The sequence below is a fragment of the Leucoraja erinacea genome, chromosome 7, assembly GCF_028641065.1.
Source record: "Leucoraja erinacea ecotype New England chromosome 7, Leri_hhj_1, whole genome shotgun sequence".
Taxonomy (NCBI): domain Eukaryota; kingdom Metazoa; phylum Chordata; class Chondrichthyes; order Rajiformes; family Rajidae; genus Leucoraja; species Leucoraja erinaceus.
The window spans coordinates 67,428,170-67,446,574 of record NC_073383.1 but is presented as its reverse complement, the minus strand read 5'-3'; the positions used below and the strand labels follow the sequence as shown (position 1 = coordinate 67,446,574).

Genomic DNA, 18,405 nt, shown 5'->3' with positions numbered 1-18,405 from the left:
AAGACATATGGTATGTTTGCTTTCAGAGGTGAGCATTGAGTATAAGTGTCAGGAAGTCATGATGCAGCTTTATAGGACTTTGATTTGGCCATATTTGGAGTATTGTGTGGAGTTCTGGTCACCACTGTGGGAACAATGTGGGAGCTTTGGAAATGGTTTATCAGAATTACGGCGGGAGTAAGGGGTATTAGATACAGCAAGCGGTAGGACAGACTTTTCTCTGGAACGCTGGAGTTTGCGTGGTTGCCTGACATATGAGAGGCATAGGTATGGTAGACAGTCAGAACCTATTTGGATGGAATAAAATTACTAGAGGCTTTAATATGAGAGGGACAAAGTTTAAAGGAGATGTGTTAGGCAGGCAGATAAGGATTTGTCTTGGCATATCTTGCACATTGTGGGCCGAAGAGCCTATTCCTGCGCTGTACTATTCTGTTCTATAATTGTAATTTGTAATTGTAATTAATCTATTAGCCAAGTATGTAAAAACCATACAAGGAATTACCAATACCACACCATACAGTCATACCAAAAAAGCAGCAAGCCACACAACTACATAAAAATGAACATAAACATCCACCACAGTGCACTGTGATGGAAGGCAAAAACGTATTATCTTCTTCCCTCCTTTTCTCTTGTGGTCGGGGCAGCCGAACCATCCGCAGTCAGGGATCGAAGCTCCTGCGATCGAAGCTCCCATTATTGAACCGGTCGAAGCTCCCGCGATCGCGGCGGTCGAAGCTCCTGCGGTCCATACCCAAGGGACCGTGAGCTCCACGATGTTACGTCCGCAGGCTCCCACGGTTGGAGCTTCCGAAGTCGATCCCTGACAAAGGGACCACCAGCTCCACGATGTTAGGCCGCAGTACGGACAGAGATACGATATGGAAAAGTTGCATCTGTCATAGAAACATAGAAAATAGGTGCAGGAGGAGGCCATTGTGATCATGGCTGATCGTCCCCTGTCGAGGAAAGAGATAAAAAAAAGTTTCCCACGCCCCCTCCACATAATACAAAACTAAAGATACACTAAAACATACATCTAACAACAGACTAAAAACAACTAAAAAAGAAAAAGACGAGACAGAGACCGTTGGCGAGGCTGCTATCGTATGGAGCCACCTGGTGGTCAAGAGTGCATGTTCCCTGTGTTTCTTCATTCTCTGCAGGTTTAAGAATGTTAGTTTTATAAATGTTCCTCATTAGGATTTAACCTAAAAAGGGCCTTCGGCGTTATCTCGTGTTTCTCTTTCCACAAATAGTACCAGACCTGCTTAATTTTTTTTTTTTTAATTCAGCTTTCCAGGAAGTCTTACGATCGGCAAGTACCATAATATAGTTTTGTGTATCTTCGCAGGTGCTTCAAACCGCTCAAGAAAATGGAATCAGACTGGGCAGAGAGGACCATTGTTGTGTCCGGCTTTCCTGTGGACATTTTTGCAAACATTGTCATGATTGATAAGCTCACCATTCACTTTTTAAGGCCAAGGAATGGAGGTGGTGAGGTGGACAGTGTTATCTATCCAACTGATATTGCTGGTGCTGCTTATGTCACGTTTGAAAAGAAGGAAGGTGAGTTTATAGAGCCATGAACAGGAGTGACCTCAAACCCATAAATGCATCTCAAAATACCAATGGACTTTCTGTGGTGTTTCCCATAGAATCCAAGGGCTAGGTGAATTTTCCTTGAGCAACAACATTAGTACAGCTATGGAGTTCACAAGTTATAGGAAGAGAATTAAGCCATTCGATCCATCGAGTCTACTCCACCATTCAATCATAACTGATCTCTGCCTCCTAATCCCATTTTCCTGCCTTCTCTCCATAACCCTTAACACCCATTCTAATCACGAATGTGTCTATCTCTGCCTTAAAACTATCCACTGATTTGGCCTTCACAGCTCTCTGGGGCAATGAGTTCCACAGATTAACTACCCTCTTACTGAAGAGGTTCCTCCTCACCTCCTTTCTAAAAGAACGCCCTTTAATTCTGAGGCTATGACCTCTGATCCTAGACTATCCCACCAATGGAAACATCCTTTCCACATCCACTCTATCCCTTTTGTAATTTCATGGAGATCCAGTGCATTTCATTGTCAGTGAATAAGAATGCCACAGAAAGGATGAAGACAGACAATAGATCTCTGCACAAAATACTTCATGTTGACTGTAAAAGTTTCTTTAGGTTTGTAACTGGGGTGGGAGATTGCAATCTTCACGTGGTCCACCCTGTTTTGACGAATGCAATCAACCTGGTGTGCACAATCAAATAAGATAAAATAGAACAAGTTGTCCTACAACTTTAGGCTGTGCAAGAAGAAGATATGTAACTGACTGTAAAAGTTTCTTTCGGTATGTAAAAAGGAAAAGATTAGTGAAGATGAATGTGGGTCCCTAACTGTCAAAGACAGGTGAATTTATAATGGGAAACAAGGGAATGGCAGAACAGTTAAACAAGTACTTTGGTTCAGTCTTCACTAAGGAAGACAAACAATCTCCTGGAAATACTAGGGGACCGAGGATCTAGTGGGAGGGAGGAACTGAAAGGAATTCACATTAGTCAGAAAATGGTGTTAGGTAAACTGTTGGGACTGAAGGCAGATAAAGTCCCTGGGCTTGATGGTCTGCATCCCAAGTAGATGCCCCTAGAAATGATGGATGCATTGGTGATCATTTTCCCATGTTCTCTCGAATCTGGATCAGTTCCTGTGGACTGGAGGGTAGCCAATGCAACCCCGCTTTTTGTGAAAGGAGGGAGAGAGAAAACGGAATTATAGACCAGTTAACCTTTCATCGGTAGTGGGGAAGATGCTCGAGTCGATTATTAAAGATGTTATAGCAGCGCATTTGGAAAGCAGTGACGGGATTGGTCAAAGTCAGCATGGATTTATGAAGGGGAAATCATGCTTAACTAATCTTTTGGAATTTTTTGAAAATGTAGCATGTAGAATGGATAAGGGATGTGGTGTATGGACTTTCAAAAATCCTTTGACAAGGTCCCACACGAGATTAGTGTGCAAAATTAGAGCACATGATATTGGGGGAAGGGTATTAACCATGGATAGAGAACTGGTTGGCAGACAGGAAGCAAAGAGTAGGAATTGACAGGTCCTTTTCAGAATGGCAGGCAGTGACTAGTGGGGTGCGGCAAGACTTGGTGTTGGAACCCCAATTGTTTACAATATATATTAACGATTTAGACAAGGGAATTAAATGTGACATCTCTAAGTTTGCGGATGACACAAAGCTGGGTGGCAGTGTGAGCTGTGAGGAGGATGCTATGAGGCTGCAAGGTGATGGATAGGTTGAGTGAGTGGGCAGAAGCATGGCAGATGCAGTAATAATGTGGATAAATGTGAGTTTATTCACTTTGGTAGCAAGAATAGGAAGGCAGATTATTATCTGAATGTGTCAGATTAGGAGAAGGGGAGGTGCAACGAGACCTGGGTGTGCTTGTACATCAGTCACTGAAAGTAAGCATGCAGATACAGCAGGCAGTGAAGAAAGCTAATGGCATGTTGGCCTTCATTGCGAGAGGATTTGAGTTTAGGAGCAAGGAGTTTTGGTACTACTGCAGTTGTACAGGACCCTGGTGAGACTGCACCTGGAATATTGTGTGCAGTTTTGGTCTCCTAATTTGAGGAAGGACATTATTGTTATTGAGGGAGTGCAGGGAGTTCACCAGCATAATTCCCGGGATGGCGGGACTGACATATGAAAGAATGGGTCGACTGGGCTTGTATTCGCTGGAATTTACGATGGGATCTTATAGAAACATCCAGCTATTAATTCAGGAGCAGCATCTGAACACAATTTCTGCAGGCGTAGTTTCCAGAAGCACCAGCGGTGTCCCTGACTTCCCACTTCCTGCAGGAAACACACTGTACCAAGTGCCTGCCATTTCTTCAGTGGACAAAAAATCTCAAATCCCAAATTTCAATCAAATGTAGCCTCCTTGCCTCAGCCTCCTCGCCGAAGACTCTTGAGCCAAAGACTCACACTTTACTCACCAAAGGCGCTTCCCAAAGACTCACCAAGGCACTTCACCTCAACAAGGCCATGCCCCCTGGAGCAAGCCCTGCTTTTATTTGCTGTTCAATTAACTAATTAGCTAATTTACAGTTTTAGTTACTGGTTTTCAAATGACCCGCTCTTGAAAACTCACCAAGGCTTTAACTTCTGCAGCCAATCCCCTGCATCCGCTCCTTCACCTGCCGCTCCTCTGCTGACCTTGAAGGTAAATTCTTAGAGGATTGGACAGGGTGGATGCAGGAAAAATGTTCCCGATGTTGGGGGAGTCCAGAACCAGGGGTCACAGTTTAAGAATAAGGGGTAGGCCATTTATGACAGATGAGGAGAAACTTTTTCACCCAGAGAGTTGTGAATCTGTGGAATTCTCTGCCACAGAAGGCAGTGAAAGCCAATTCATTGGATTTTTTCAAGAGGGAGTTAGATTTAGCAACTCTAAAGTTGTTGTATTTTTTTGTTTTGTTTCTCAACCCAATGTTGTTTTTATTAAGGATGGTCTTTTGTGGCTCTTTCTCTCTATTTTCCTGGGGTTAACCACCAACACCACTGTTTTCAAGTGCCTTGCAGTAGGCCCTCTTATCTGCTCAATCTAGCTACTGTAGCTTGCCAATATGTTTTAAGCAAATGACTCACCGTGTTTTGGCTTGCTGGTAATAACATGGACCTTTGCATTGTGTTCTTGATGGATCGGCCATATCAGGAGACGTTTTTCATTTACGGGATTCTAAAGGCAATGAACAATCCATTTTTATCTTGTCCCTCTTTAATCACCCTTGAGCTGGCCTCTTGAATTACTATGGTCCTTCTGGGAGAAGGTGCGTCCACTTTTGGATTGGATCGGAGGTTTATCACGATTTAAAACCCATTAATGATGAAGAGCCAATGTTATTTCCCCGCTGGTAAACCTGTAAGTGGCAGTGTTTCACAGAGTCTGCTGCTGTTATCTTTCCAGGTAAAAGAAGTAGTAGGTTTGTGAGATGCTGTCAGAATAGCTGGGGAGAGAGTAATGACACTACATTTTGTAATTGGTTCACACCGTGCCGGTGTTGGAGGAAAAGGCTGGGGTTACCAGGCAAGTAGAACATTGTCTCCTGGATGTTGTCAAATTTGGAGTGACACTCATCTTAGCAAGAGGATAGTATGTCCTCGTCTTCCTGACATATGCCTTGTAGATGTTAGAAGGGCTCAAGGAGTCAGGACATGAGGCACTACCACGTGATACCCATTGGCTGTCTGCTTTTGCAGCCACACTACCTTGTGGTTGTTCTGGTTTTGTTTATGGTTGAAGGTGATAACCCATAGTAGGATGGAAATTGCTGAACTTTTGGGATAGTAATCTGATTTTGTCAACTGTAGATGGTTCGACTCTTGCAGGGGATGGCCATTGTGTGGTGTGAATTTTACTTGCCACATAATAACTCTTGGCTGAATGCAATTTAGGTGTTCCTGAATACAGGCAAGGACTGCTCCATTGTTTAATGTATTGGACAGATAGTACATAGAACACTAGCACACAGGAACAGGCTCTTCGACCCAAAGTGTCCGTGCCAAACATGATGCCAAGTTAAACTAATCCTCTCTACCTGCATGTTATCCATATCCCTCCATTCCCTACCTAAAAGCCTCTTAATTTCTGACTCCACCATTATCCCTGGCAGCACATTCCAGGCACCACCAATCTCTGTGCAACAAAAGCTTGCCCTGCATATATGGATAGGAAATGTTTAGAGGGATATGAGCTAAATGCAGGCAAATGGGTTTAGCCCAGAATGTCACCTTGGTCAGCGTGGGCAAGGTGAGCTGGAGGCTCTGTTTCCATGTTGTAAAGCTCTGTGACTCCATGAATGAAATTGAAAATTCTAAACACATTGGCAAGGATCCAAACAAAGGTGGTGAAGCAGGGCACTCAAACACCATGTTTGGGGCCGATTGATACATGTCAATATTAATGTTCTTCATTTGATTCTTCTGACCCTTTGTCAACTAACCCTACATTGTTGCTTTGGTTATTTTATATGTACGCTAATTTTCCTCCCCTACCCTCGCTTCCCCATATAACTGAGACTCCTGAATATGACTGTATTGCAAAAGCTCGCACATAATATCCACTTCCCATCCATTGAAATAACATTGCATTTTTCACAGACTATTTGCTTATCGTTAAATGTATTTCTTTTTAAAGTTGTGGATAGCATCCTGCGACAGGATCAGCAATTGTTTGAAGACAAACAGCTCCCAAAGAAATATCCGCTGAATGTTTCACAGAACCATATGGAAGTAAGTGCCTGCAACCAGATCTGCTGCTTGCTTTATCTAAGTTCTGATTCACCAGTACATCTGTTAAAATGTCTTATTCTTGCATTTAAATCGCTTCACAGCCGTAGCTCTCCCTGCAACTATAATCTTCAAGGCAGTACCAGCATCATATAGCTTTGTTCCTCCAACTCTGACACCTTGTCTTTACTGCACTTTACCGCACTTTATCTTGCACTATACATTCCCTTTTATTCTGTATCTGTGCACTGTGGGAAGCTTAATTGTAATCATGTAGTCTTTCCGCTGACTAAATAGCATGCAACCTCGGTACACGTGACAATAAACTAATCTAAACTTGTGCATGCTCCTCTGTCCACCCCACCTTTGTCCTCAATCAACTAGGTTGTAGGGCCTGTAAAATCTCTTCTCTGTATATTTTTCAACACTCTTTAAACCTCTCTCTTTGAACTCACTTCTATTCTAATCACGTCTGTCCAATCATATGGATTGTTTTGAGAGATTCACCTTTATGTACATTTTTAAGTAAAAGCAAGTTGTGAATACTTAACATCATAAAATAAAAATTGTTGCAATATATAGTCGCCATAAAATAAGGAAAGAAAATTGTTATAATCTATTGGGAATTTGATAAAATGTGAGAGATTTGGTACTGTCGATGCCAGACCAAGAAGGTTAAGAGGGACAATGGTACATTAAGTCTTATGAGGAGAGAATTTCAGTACAGTAGTAAGGAAGTATTTTTAGTATTATATAGGGGCTTGGTGAGATTGCATCTGGGGTGTTCTGTACAGTTGTGGCTTCCTTACTGAAGAAATAACATACTTTCTAAAGTAGAGTGAAATACTAATTCATGAGACTGCTTCTAGGAATGGCAGATACGAAGGGAGATTTAGAAAAAACTGGGGTTGCTTTCTTCAGGGTTCAGAAAATGACAGAGGTTTCATCTTAAAGCATTTAATGCAATGATGATGTTTCCTCTGCCTGAAGAATCTGGGACTAGAGGGCTCATGGGATAGATCATGTAGGATTGAGACACGGAATAATGTTGTCACTTAAAGGCTGAGACTCAATCCTTGTGTTTATTCTAAACACAGAACCAGAGATTGCTGGACATTAAAAAAAAAACAAGGGCTATAGAGAGAGTAAGGAAAATGAGAGTGAGGTAGATTCTCCATTAGAAACATAGAAAATAGGTTGAGGAGTAGGCCATTCAGCCCTTCGACCCAGCACCATCATTTAATATGATTGTGGCTGATCTCCAAAATCAGTACCCCGTTCCTGCTTTCTCCCCATATCCTTTGATTCTATTAGCCCTAAGAACTATATCTAAATCTCTTGAAAAACATCCAGTGAATTGGCCTCCACTGCCTTCTGTGGCAGAGAATTCCACAGATTCACAACTTTCTGGGTGAAAACGTTTTTCCTCATCTCAGTCCATTATTCTTAAACTGACCCCTGGTTCTGGACCCCCAACATCGGGAAAAAATGTTCCCGCATCCAGCCTGTCCAATCCCTTAAGAATTGTATATGTTTCTAGAAGATCCCCTCCTAACCTTCTAAATTCCAGGGAATATAAGCCCAATCGATCCATTCTTTCATCATATATCACTCCCGTCATCCCGGGAATTATGCTGGTGAACCTACGCTACACTCCCTCAATAGCAAGAATGTCCTTCCTCAAATTAGGAGACCAAAACAGCACACAATACTCCAGGTGCGATCTCATGATGTTGAAGAGTGGATGAGCAAACAGGGGAGCCAAAGGGGAACTCCATATTTTGAATGTAAAACACAAAGTGCTGAATTAACTCGGTAGGTCAGCACATCTCTGGGGGAAATGGACAGACGATGTTTTGGGTTGGGAATTTTCTTCAGACATTGTTCCACAGCCTGACCTGCTGGGTTACTCCAGCACGGTACGTGCCTTTTATTTCCCTCCACAGATGCTGCCTGACCCGCTGAATTACAACAACTCCTTGTGTTTTTCTCAAGATTTCTAGCTCTGCAGTTCCTTGTGTCTCTCATTTCATATGCCCTGTTCTTACAAGTCAAAAGATCCATTCCCGAGGCCCAACATGATAGTATTCAGTCTATTAGTTAGATTTATTTGAGGAATATGCCTTTTACAGTTTAAAACATTCCCGGGCATCCACCAGCACAAGAATGCACAGTGATGAACTCCCTTTCACAATAGATTTCATCAGACTCTATCGCTCAATTTACAGTGGCCAATTAACCTACCAACTGGCATGTCTTTGGGATGCAGGGAAGTCAGAGCAGAACTTTTCCTCTTCACACTAAACCTAAGTCCTCTGGTATTTGATTCACCTACACTAGGCAAGAGACTCTGTGCATCTACCCCGTCTATTCCTCTCATGATTTTATTCTTGTTCTACGTAGATCAGTAGCTCTTCGAGTGGTCACCTGGGTACTATTTAAATGTGCTTCTGACTCTCCTCCATTATGGGGCAGAAGGAGATTGGTTGCTATTGGTTCATGTGTCCTGAGATACAGTAAAACGTTTATGGTCGTGTGTTACCAATTAAGTTAGGCCATACTGTACATGAGTAGAATAAGGATCCAAACAAATACAACAGATAATTCAAAGTGAAAAATAGCAGAGTGCAGAATATAAATGTTGAGGCATTGTAACATTGCGGTTGCAGAGAGTATATCCAATATCTACAATGAGGCATTTTTTTAAGATCGGGACTACATACTACCTTATGAGAGGACTGTGAAGGCTGTCATTTGATATTGGAATCTATATTCAACTAATGATTGAACTAATGACTGTTCAGTAGTCTGAAAACAGGGGTCGGGTACTTTTCGGCGCCTCCGTTTTGGCGCACCCATAAATAATGCTTATCACCTAATTCATCTTAATTCATCTAAATTTTGGAAAGCTGTTATATACTTATCACCTAGTTCATGTTAATTCCTCTAGTTTTCAATAGTTTTGGGAGCCTTTATTAAATAAAGAATAGGTGAATTAAAAATTGGTTAAAAAAAGTTAGTATAAAATAAATTCAATAACAATGTATTTCATAGTTATGGGATAAACCACGCAAGTATTCTAGTCGATCCCGTGTACCAAACTGTTGTACAATATTTAAAATGCGCTCATCAGCTCTATTGTATTTAAGGAGTTTTTGATTAGGTGCATGCCCGGCAACTAAGCGTTCATAATATGCATCACGGCCTTTCTGAATTTTCCTCAACCCATCAGTGAATTTCCATTACAACTAACTTTAAAGTTTGTAAGACAAGCAGTATAACAGCTATCCAATATTAAGATAAATTAACTGATTACTGTTGTCTAAACAACGAATTAAGAAGAACTAGGTGATAAGTATAAAACAGCAGTGCCAAATGGTACCATTCCGTGAAAACAGAGGGGAAGTAGCTATTACTGAGCTGTTCCTGAGTATACCTATGAAACTTAGCTTTACATAGCCTAATTCAATTTGCCAAAATATGCAACATATAAAATAATGGTTAAACTTGTGCTTCCACAGGTCTTTTTAGACACCTCGGTTGAATTGGACTCCTTCACATTTGAAAAGCGTCCAGAGTTAAATAACTTTTTGTGGGAAATAATGAGCAAAAGCAAAATGTTGCAAATTACCACAGGCCGTGATGGAAGGCTCTGCATTACTGGTTCTTTCCCTGCCTTAAAGGAATTGAGGAAGGAACTTCATAAAAAAATAGCTGAATTTCAAGGTATTAATTTTCAAGACTCGACATGGAAATCTGGAATAAGTGGCTTTGAAGAAAACCGTGTAAAGTCTCTGTCTAATAATGCAACAGGGGTGACTGAAACCGAGAAGTTTTCAGCCCCACCGAGTTACGGAGATGAGGTTGCCTTGAATCCAGGTGTCGTCAAAGATGAATGCACCATCATGCTGGATGCAGATATTTTTACGTACATTGATAAGATTGTTAAAAAACAGTACGAAGGCATACTTAGGAATAATTATGTAACTGCAAAAACAACAAACTACAATAACATAATATTTCTCCAGCTGTTCGAAACCGGTGAATCGCGGAAACAATCTCAGTTAATAAAGGCAAAACAGGAACTGGAACTGTTCATCAGCCAAATGCAGAAAAGTTTAGTGATTGAAAAAATTAGACTGGATGGAGATGGACGGGTAAACAAGCTGTTGGTGATACGTGAGAAAATTATGCAACACTTCCCCAAAGTGTTTGTCTGTTTTGCTGATGATTGTGTGACGCTCATAGGCAACCAAGACGATTGCAAAGAGTTCATGAGGAAAGTGGAAGAGGCCATGCGTGCAGAATTTGATCCGGCTTCCAGAAAATGCATAGGTAGTCTGAACCCAACTAAGAACATGCAGCAGTTTGCTCAGAGAACGGGTTCAGACACTGCATATACATTGCCAATGCCCAGGCCTGTTGAGAACAATCTTCAGAGCAATTGTCAGTATATGAAGGGTCAGGTTAACAGTTTGTCACCCTACAGCTGGAATGATTCACATGGGAAGCAGGGAAGTTCCTATTGTGGTGTAGGTTCATTGGATAGGGGGTCGTCATCATTACAACCTTTACACGGTGTCAGCTTGAATAACACAGAAGAGAGGCAGTCAAGAATAGATTCAAGGCCTGATAGACCTCCAAACTCAATGCACTACTGAGTAGACACCGTCATTTTGGATTGGTTAATTTGACGATCGTGGTTGATGCAATTTTTCTAAAATCACATTTAAAAAAAAAAAAAATTACATACAACTTGTGTGCCCTGGTCAATTCCAGGAAATATATTGTAAAGTAACCACACTTATATCCAATTTAGCATTAGGCAGCCAAACATTCTGTAACAGAAGCTACGCTGTTTCTAGACAACTGACAATTTTGCATCTGCTATCTCGCGCCAAGGTGAGGAGATGGACCATTAACAAGCATGGGGTTACTGTGCAAGTTCTCTCAAGTTTTCCACAGTATACTGTATATATTGGGTACCAATGGACTGACTAATTTATGATTCACAGTGAAATTATAATTCTAAAAGTAAACCATATTTTGTACAAAGTGCTGGAGTAACTCAGTGGGTCATGCAAATCCCTGGAGAAGATGGATAGGTGATATTTGCGGGTTGGGACCCTTCTTCAGAGCGATTACCCGTTCTCCAGGGATGCTACATGACTCGCTGAAATACTCCAGCACTTTGTGGCTTTTTTTTCGTAAAATCATGATCTGCAGTTCCTTGTTTCTACTACAAAAAAAAATTGTACATATTGTTTTTAGATTCAGTGGTGTTATTTTAAAATATTCATGTTATTTTTATTGATTTTCTGATTAATAATTTATTTTTAAGTGTTGAAGCCAAACCAATAAGAATATGTTAAGGTGTAAATTTTCTCGGTGTTTGTGATGGGCCTATATTTTCAGAAAGGAATTACTTATAACTCAGTAGCTGAAATGTTTTGACCAACTTTATTTGAACTAAATTTCCCTAAAAAGCAAAATAATGTTTTCTTTAAATGCAGATGATCATATAATAGATATCTTTATAACGGTGGCAGTATGGAAATCAATAATCTGTATTTGTTATCTAATGTATCATAAAATATTCCCTAATATTCAGCTTTGTGTGTTGTTTAATTTGTGACAGTTCAGACAAAATAGATAACAGATAAATCATTTCTTCCCGTGACCTGCGTGGGTTTTCTCCAGGATCTCCGATTTCTCTCACCCTCCAAAGACGTATGGGTATGTAGGTTAATTGGCTTAGTATTATTGTAAATTGTCCTTGGTGTTTAGGAAGGATATTTTTAGTGTACGGGATTCGTGGTTGGCGCGGACCCGGTGAGGTGTATCTCTGAACTAAAATTGGGGGGCTGCAAGATATTAGCCAGCAAATTCGGCTGTGGAAGTCAGCTATGGGAATGGATCTGTCGGCACTAGCCGGGCCGGAGTTCCAGAGCCCTGGCTGCAGGGGGCAAATTCAACCCGCCGATCGGCATAGAAGTCTTCATGAGGTTGAGATTGGCTGCCTCATCTCGATCTAGGCACCATGTTTTCGGAGAGGGACTTTTGGGGGTGATTTCAAGTGCGCTCTTGTAATTTTCTCCGGATTTGAGGGGGTGCCGGACCACCGGTTGTCTGAAAACCTTTTCCCCAACTGACAAGGGAAGTCAAAGACAGTATAAAACTAAAAGAGAAGGCAGGGGCAGAGGGAGAGAGGGGGCAGGATAGAGGGAGGCTGGGGAGGGCAGGGCAGGCAGAGGGAGGGCAGGAAGAAGCGGGGGCAGAGAGGGAGGGGGGTAGAATTTGAGGGGTGGGGGGGGGGGGGCATGGCGGCCAATACTCCCTCCAGCTCCATCTCCAAGCTCCAGGCGCCAGAACGAGGCCGGGGGGGGGGGGGGGGAGAGAATTTTCAGCTATGATCTTTGGTCTCAGTTCACGGCCCGACTTGCTCGTTCTTTGTGCGTCTCTTTTAAATAACAGATGGGCGACGTCACTCGCAGCGCGTGAACACAGCGTGCAGCCATTGTGACCTCATCACGTCATCAGCCAAAGCTGCTCGGTTTTATTATTTTCTAAGTTCTTTCAGATTTTTGAACATTTTGATTAATGACTCGAGAAATAATGCATGAAATTTTCAGATAAGGCGATTTTTGACCACACCATAAATCTCTTATCGGAAATCTTTTTCGAGAAGATGTAAATGTTTACTTAGACTTTCAGAAAACATTTGATAAAGTGCCACCCGCTAGGCTGCTAAGGAAGATGAGAGCCCATGATTTCAAAAAGCAGTCACTAGCATGGATAGCTGGTTGGCTGGATGGCAGAAGACAAAGAGTGGCAATAAAGCAAGCTTTTCTGGTTGGTTGTCAGTGACTAGTGGATTTCCGCAAGGGTCAGTGCTGGGGCCGCTACTCTTAACGTTGTTTATTAATGATTTGGACGATGGGGATTGAAGGCTTTGTGGCCAAGTTTGTGGATGATACGACAATAGATGAAGGGTCAGGTCATGTAGAGAAAACAGGGACTCTACAAAAGGACTTGGACAGGTCGCGAGAGTGGGCAGAGAAGCGGCAGATGGAATATAGTGTCACAAAGTATGGAGTCATGCATTTTGGTGGTAGGAATAAAGGCAGAGACTATTTTCTACATGGGGGTGAGAATCCAGAAATAGGAGGTGCAAAGGGACCTGGGAGTGTTGGTGCAGGATTCCAAAAAAGTTATTCTGCAAGTTGAATCAGTAGTAAGAAAGCAAACTCAATTACAGCTAGGGGGCGCTGCACGATGGCAGCCTCGCCAACAGTCTGTCTGTCTTTTTGTCTTTTTTTAGTGTGTTTTAAAAGTTTGTGTTACCTTTTTTCAATCTCTTACCTTGCCGGAGATGCGACTGTTTTCAGGATCGTATCTGCGGTCACTCTGTGGCCTAACATCGGGACTTGCTCGGGACTGACTTTGAGCCTCATCGCGGGGCATGGACTCACCATCTAAGCCGATTCCTTGCCTGGGATTGATGCTCCAACCGCGCCCTGTGGAATTTAACATCAGGAAGCCGCAGTCTCGGGTTGAGACCGACGTTGGGAAGCTCCAAAGGCCGCACGATGTTCGACTATCCCCGACCACGGGTAGATTGCCCGGCACGGGGGAGCTGAGATTCCCCCCCCCCCCCCCCCCCGATGCAGGAGATTGATCGTCCCGACAAGGAGGCACACCGTCGGCTACAGGAGTAAGATTGTCCCGTCAACGGAAGATTAGAGGCCCCCGACCGCTGGAGGACAAAGAAGGGAGAGATTGAACTTTGTTTCATCTTCCATCACAGTGAGGAACACGGAGGAGCCACTGTTGTGGATGTTAATGTTAAAATGTATTTTTTGTGTTCTGTTTGCTTTTCATTGTTATGACTGTATGGCAAATGAAATTCATCGTATGTTGCAAAACATGCTTGGCTAATAAAGGATCATTATGATTATGATGATTATTTCAAGAGGGCTTGTATACAAAAACAGGGATGTAATGTTGAGGCTCTACAAGGCGCTGGAAAGGCCACATTTGGAATATTGTCAGCAATTTTGGGCACCATATCTGAGGAAGGATGTGCTGAAACAGGTCCAGATGAGGTTTACAAGAATGATCTCAGGAATCAGTAGGTTAACCTATGATGAGCATTTGTCGGCACTGGCCCGAGTACTCGCTGAAGTTTAGAAGAATGAGGGGGAAACCTCATTTGAACATACATAATAGTGAAAGGTGTGGATAGAGTGGATGTGGAGAGGATGTTTCCACTAGTGGGAGAGTCTAAGACTAGAGGTCATAGCCTCAGAAGTAAATAATGTTATTTTAGGAAGGAGATGAGACATTTCTTTAGAGGGTGGTGAATCTGGAATTCTTTACCACAGCTGGCTGTGGAGGCCGTCTGTGGCTATTTTTCAGGCAAAGATAGATAGATACTTGAATAGTAGTGGGGAGAAAGCAGGAGAATGGACTTAGGAGGGAGAGATAGATCAGCCATGATTGAATGGCGGAGTAGACTTGATGGGCCGAATGGCCTCATTCTACTCCAATCCGTTATGACCTTACAAATTATATCTAGTCATAGTCATAGAGTCTTACAGGGTGGAAACAGGCCCTTTGGCCCGACTTACCCACACCAGCCAACATGTCTCATCTACACTAGTCCCACCTGCTTGTGTTTGGTTCATATCCCTCTAAACCTGTCCTATCCATGTACCTCCCTAAATGATTCTTAAACTTTGGGATAGGACCTGCCTCAACTATCTCCTGCGGCAGCTTGCTCTGTACACCCACCGCCCTTTGAAAAAATTACCCCTCAGGTTCCTATTAAATCATTTCCCTCCTCACCATAAACCTATGTCCTTTGGTTCTTGATTCCCCTTCTCAAAGCAAGAGACTCTGTGTCTACTCGATCTATTCCTCGCATGATTTTTTTTTACACAGTAATATAAAGTCTAATGTAGGAGAGTTATCCCACTGATTTGTGAGATAGTTGTACTAATATAATCGTACCTTATAGGCGCTGGACACCTTGTGGCAATCCCAGGGTGGTCCTTGTCACTCCAGACGAGCAGACCTGGCAGAGTGGAGGATGGAGCTGCCCTTGAAGTTCTCAGCATTGACACCAGACCCCAGGAAATAACATGACATTCACCTGCATGGCGATTGATATGGTGATCCACTTAGATGTTGCAGAAGTCTTCAGAGGAGCATAAATAGCAAGCTGCAGTAGAAGGATCAAATAAGCCTGCCTTTCTGCCACATAGTGACGCATGAAGCACAGAATCAGACCCTTCGACCCAACTCTTTCATGCCGACCAAGTTGCCTACCTGAGCTGGGCCCGATTGCTTGTGTTTGTCCAATATCCCTCCAACCTTTCCTGTCCATGTACCTATCTTGGTGTCTTTTAAATGTCCTAATTGTACCCACCTCTATCACTTCCTCTGGCAACGCGTTCCACATACCGATCTCTCTTGTGTGTGAAAATATCGCCCCTCGGAACTCCTTTAAATATTTATCCTGTTACCTTAAACCCATGCCTTCTAATTTCAGATTCTCCGACCTGATGAAAATAAAATCAATGACGTCCAAAAGTGAATGAAAGTTTAAAGTGTTCAAAAATACAAAAACATCACCAAAAAGCATAATTGAGTCATAGAGGGTAGACAAAAATGCTGGAGCAACTCAGCGGGTGAGGCAGCATCTATGGAGTGAAGGAAATAGGCAACCTTTCAGGTTGAGATCCATCTTCAGAGTCATTAAAAAGTTATACAGAGTGGAAACAGGCCCTTCGGCCCAACTTGCCCTTTAACCACGATGTTCATGGTTTTATATGCCTCATGTGGTCACCCTCTGCTTCTTAAACATTAGGATAGTCCCAGCCTTCAAGGAAAACAACCTCAGTCTACCCAGTTACTCCTCATAACTTAAGCCTTCCGCTAACATCCTCGTGAATCTTCTCTGCACCCTTTCTGGTTTAATGACACCCTATAGCTCGGCAATCAGAACTGCACACAATATGCTGAAAAATGTTGTGATTTATATTCTAATTGGTTTGGTGTAAGTCTCAATTTGCTCAACAAATACTTCAGAGAGGGGCGATCGTTTCGCCGAACACCTCCGCTCAGTCAGCAATAACCAAGCTGACCTCCCGGTGGCTCAGCACTTCAACTGCCCCTCCCACTCCGTCTCCGACCTCTCTGTCCTGGGTCTCCTCCATGGCCACAGCGAGCAGCACCGGAAATTGGAGGAACAGCACCTCATATTCCGTTTGGGGAGTCTGCATCCTGGGGGCATGAACATCGAATTCTCCCAATTTTGTTAGTCCTTGCTGTCTCCTCCCCTTCCTCAGTCCCCCTGCTGTCGCCTTCGGGCTCCTCCTCCTTTTTCCTTTCTTGTCCCCGCCCCCGATCAGTCTGAAGAAGGGTTTCGGCCCGAAACGTTGCCTATTTCCTTCGCTCCATAGATGCTGCTGCACCCGCTGAGTTTCTCCAGCTTTTTTGTGTAACTTCCTGTTGCAAATTGCATTGTTGCAATTGCGGTGATTATATATGATCTGGATTACTAATAGTTCTGCTGGTGTCAGGCTTAAGGAAAGACACTAGAGTAACTCAGTGGGCCAGGCAGCATCCCTGTAGAACATGGATAGTTGACTTTTCGTAACGTCTTAGGAGACCCTTCTTCAGGCTGAATCAGACTGAATCTGAATCCGCTGAGTTACTCCAGCATTTTGTGTCTTTGAATGGTAAATTATTTCATTTTGTGGCCTCTATTGCCATCTGCTGGAAATCTTCAATTCAAATAGGTACGAGACAATTGCAATTGAATGCATTGAAATTTTGATGTACAGTATCTAAACAAATATTTGACAGTGAGCATTGGTATCATTAAATTGGTTTTGTCATCTGGTCATTGTCTAGTAGAGGTCTTTTTAGATCAGGTTCAATCTCTGATGCATTTGTGCCGTATGATTTCTGAAGAAGATACACAGGTATTTGTGATAATCAATATATAATGGGCTGTGTACACTTATTCTGAACATGGAGTTTGGAGGTGTGTATGTAAAAATAATCTATAGCTACATAACAATGAGAGATATCTGGGCTTTCATATTTTTAATACGTTTCCCGATTAACTTGCCAACATGTGGTGCAGCAACCCCCCCGTTATTAAATGATTTTGCTAATGATAATCTCAGCAATCTCATTCCAAACACCAGTGCTGCTCTAGAATAGGTAAGCTTTTGATTGATCTTAAAGAGGTGTATAATGATCTTATAGAGGTGTATAAAATCATGAGAGGAATAGATCAGGTAGATGCACAGAGTCTCTTGCCCAGAGTAGGTGAATCAAGGACCAGAAGGCGTAGAAAGGGTCCCTTTCAGAATGGCAGGCAGTGGCTAGTGGCGTACCAGAAGGCTTGGTGCTGTGACCGCAGCTATTTACAATATATATTAATGATTTAGATGAAGAGATTACGTAACATTAGCAAATTTGCAGATGACACAAAGCTGGGTGGCAGCGTGAACTGTGAGGAGGATGCTATGAGGATGCGGGATGACTTGGACAGGTTGGGTGAGTGGGCAGATGCATGGCAGATGCAGTTTAATGTGGATAAATGTGAGGTTATCCACTTTGGTGGCAAAACCAGGAAGGCAGAATATTATCTGAATGGTATCAAGTTGAGAAAAGGGAAAGTACAACGAGAACTGGGGGTCCTTGTTCATCAGTCACTGAAAGTAAGCATGCAGGTACAGCAGGCAGTAAAGAAAGCGAATGGCATATTGGCCTTCATAACAAGGGGAGTTGAATATAGGAACAAGGAGGTCCTTCTGCAGTTGTACAGGGCCCGAGTGAGACCACACCTGGAGTATTGTGTACAGATTTGGTCTCCAAATTTGAGGAAGGGCATTCTTGCTATTGAGGGAGTGCAGCGTAGGTTCACAAGGTTAATTCCTGGGATGGCGGGACTCGTATGTGGATAGAATGGAGCAGCTGGGCTTGTATACTCTGGAATTTGGAAGGATGAGTGAGGATCTTATTGAAACATGTAAGATTATTAAGGGTTTGGACACGCTAGATATGTTCCCGATATTGGGGGAG

At 42.7% G+C, this 18,405-nt stretch overlaps 1 protein-coding gene across 2 annotated transcripts in view; it reads left to right on the top strand.

Annotated features, from left to right (window-relative positions):
• The window catches only part of si:dkey-154b15.1 (RNA-binding protein 43), a 15,336-nt gene extending 3,423 nt beyond the window's left edge, over positions 1 to 11,913 (top strand). The window contains exons 2-4 of one of the 2 annotated variants that reach the window (XM_055638710.1): positions 1,358 to 1,572; positions 6,212 to 6,306; positions 9,825 to 11,913. In XM_055638710.1, the coding sequence (XP_055494685.1) occupies positions 1,380 to 1,572; positions 6,212 to 6,306; positions 9,825 to 10,964 (1,428 nt within the window). In that variant the 5' untranslated portion in view covers positions 1,358 to 1,379 and the 3' untranslated portion in view covers positions 10,965 to 11,913. Of the gene's footprint in view, positions 1 to 1,357; positions 1,573 to 6,211; positions 6,307 to 9,824 lie in introns of those variants that run through there. The other variant, XM_055638711.1, reaches the window with a different exon arrangement.
• Positions 11,914 to 18,405: the final 6,492 nt, after the last annotated feature.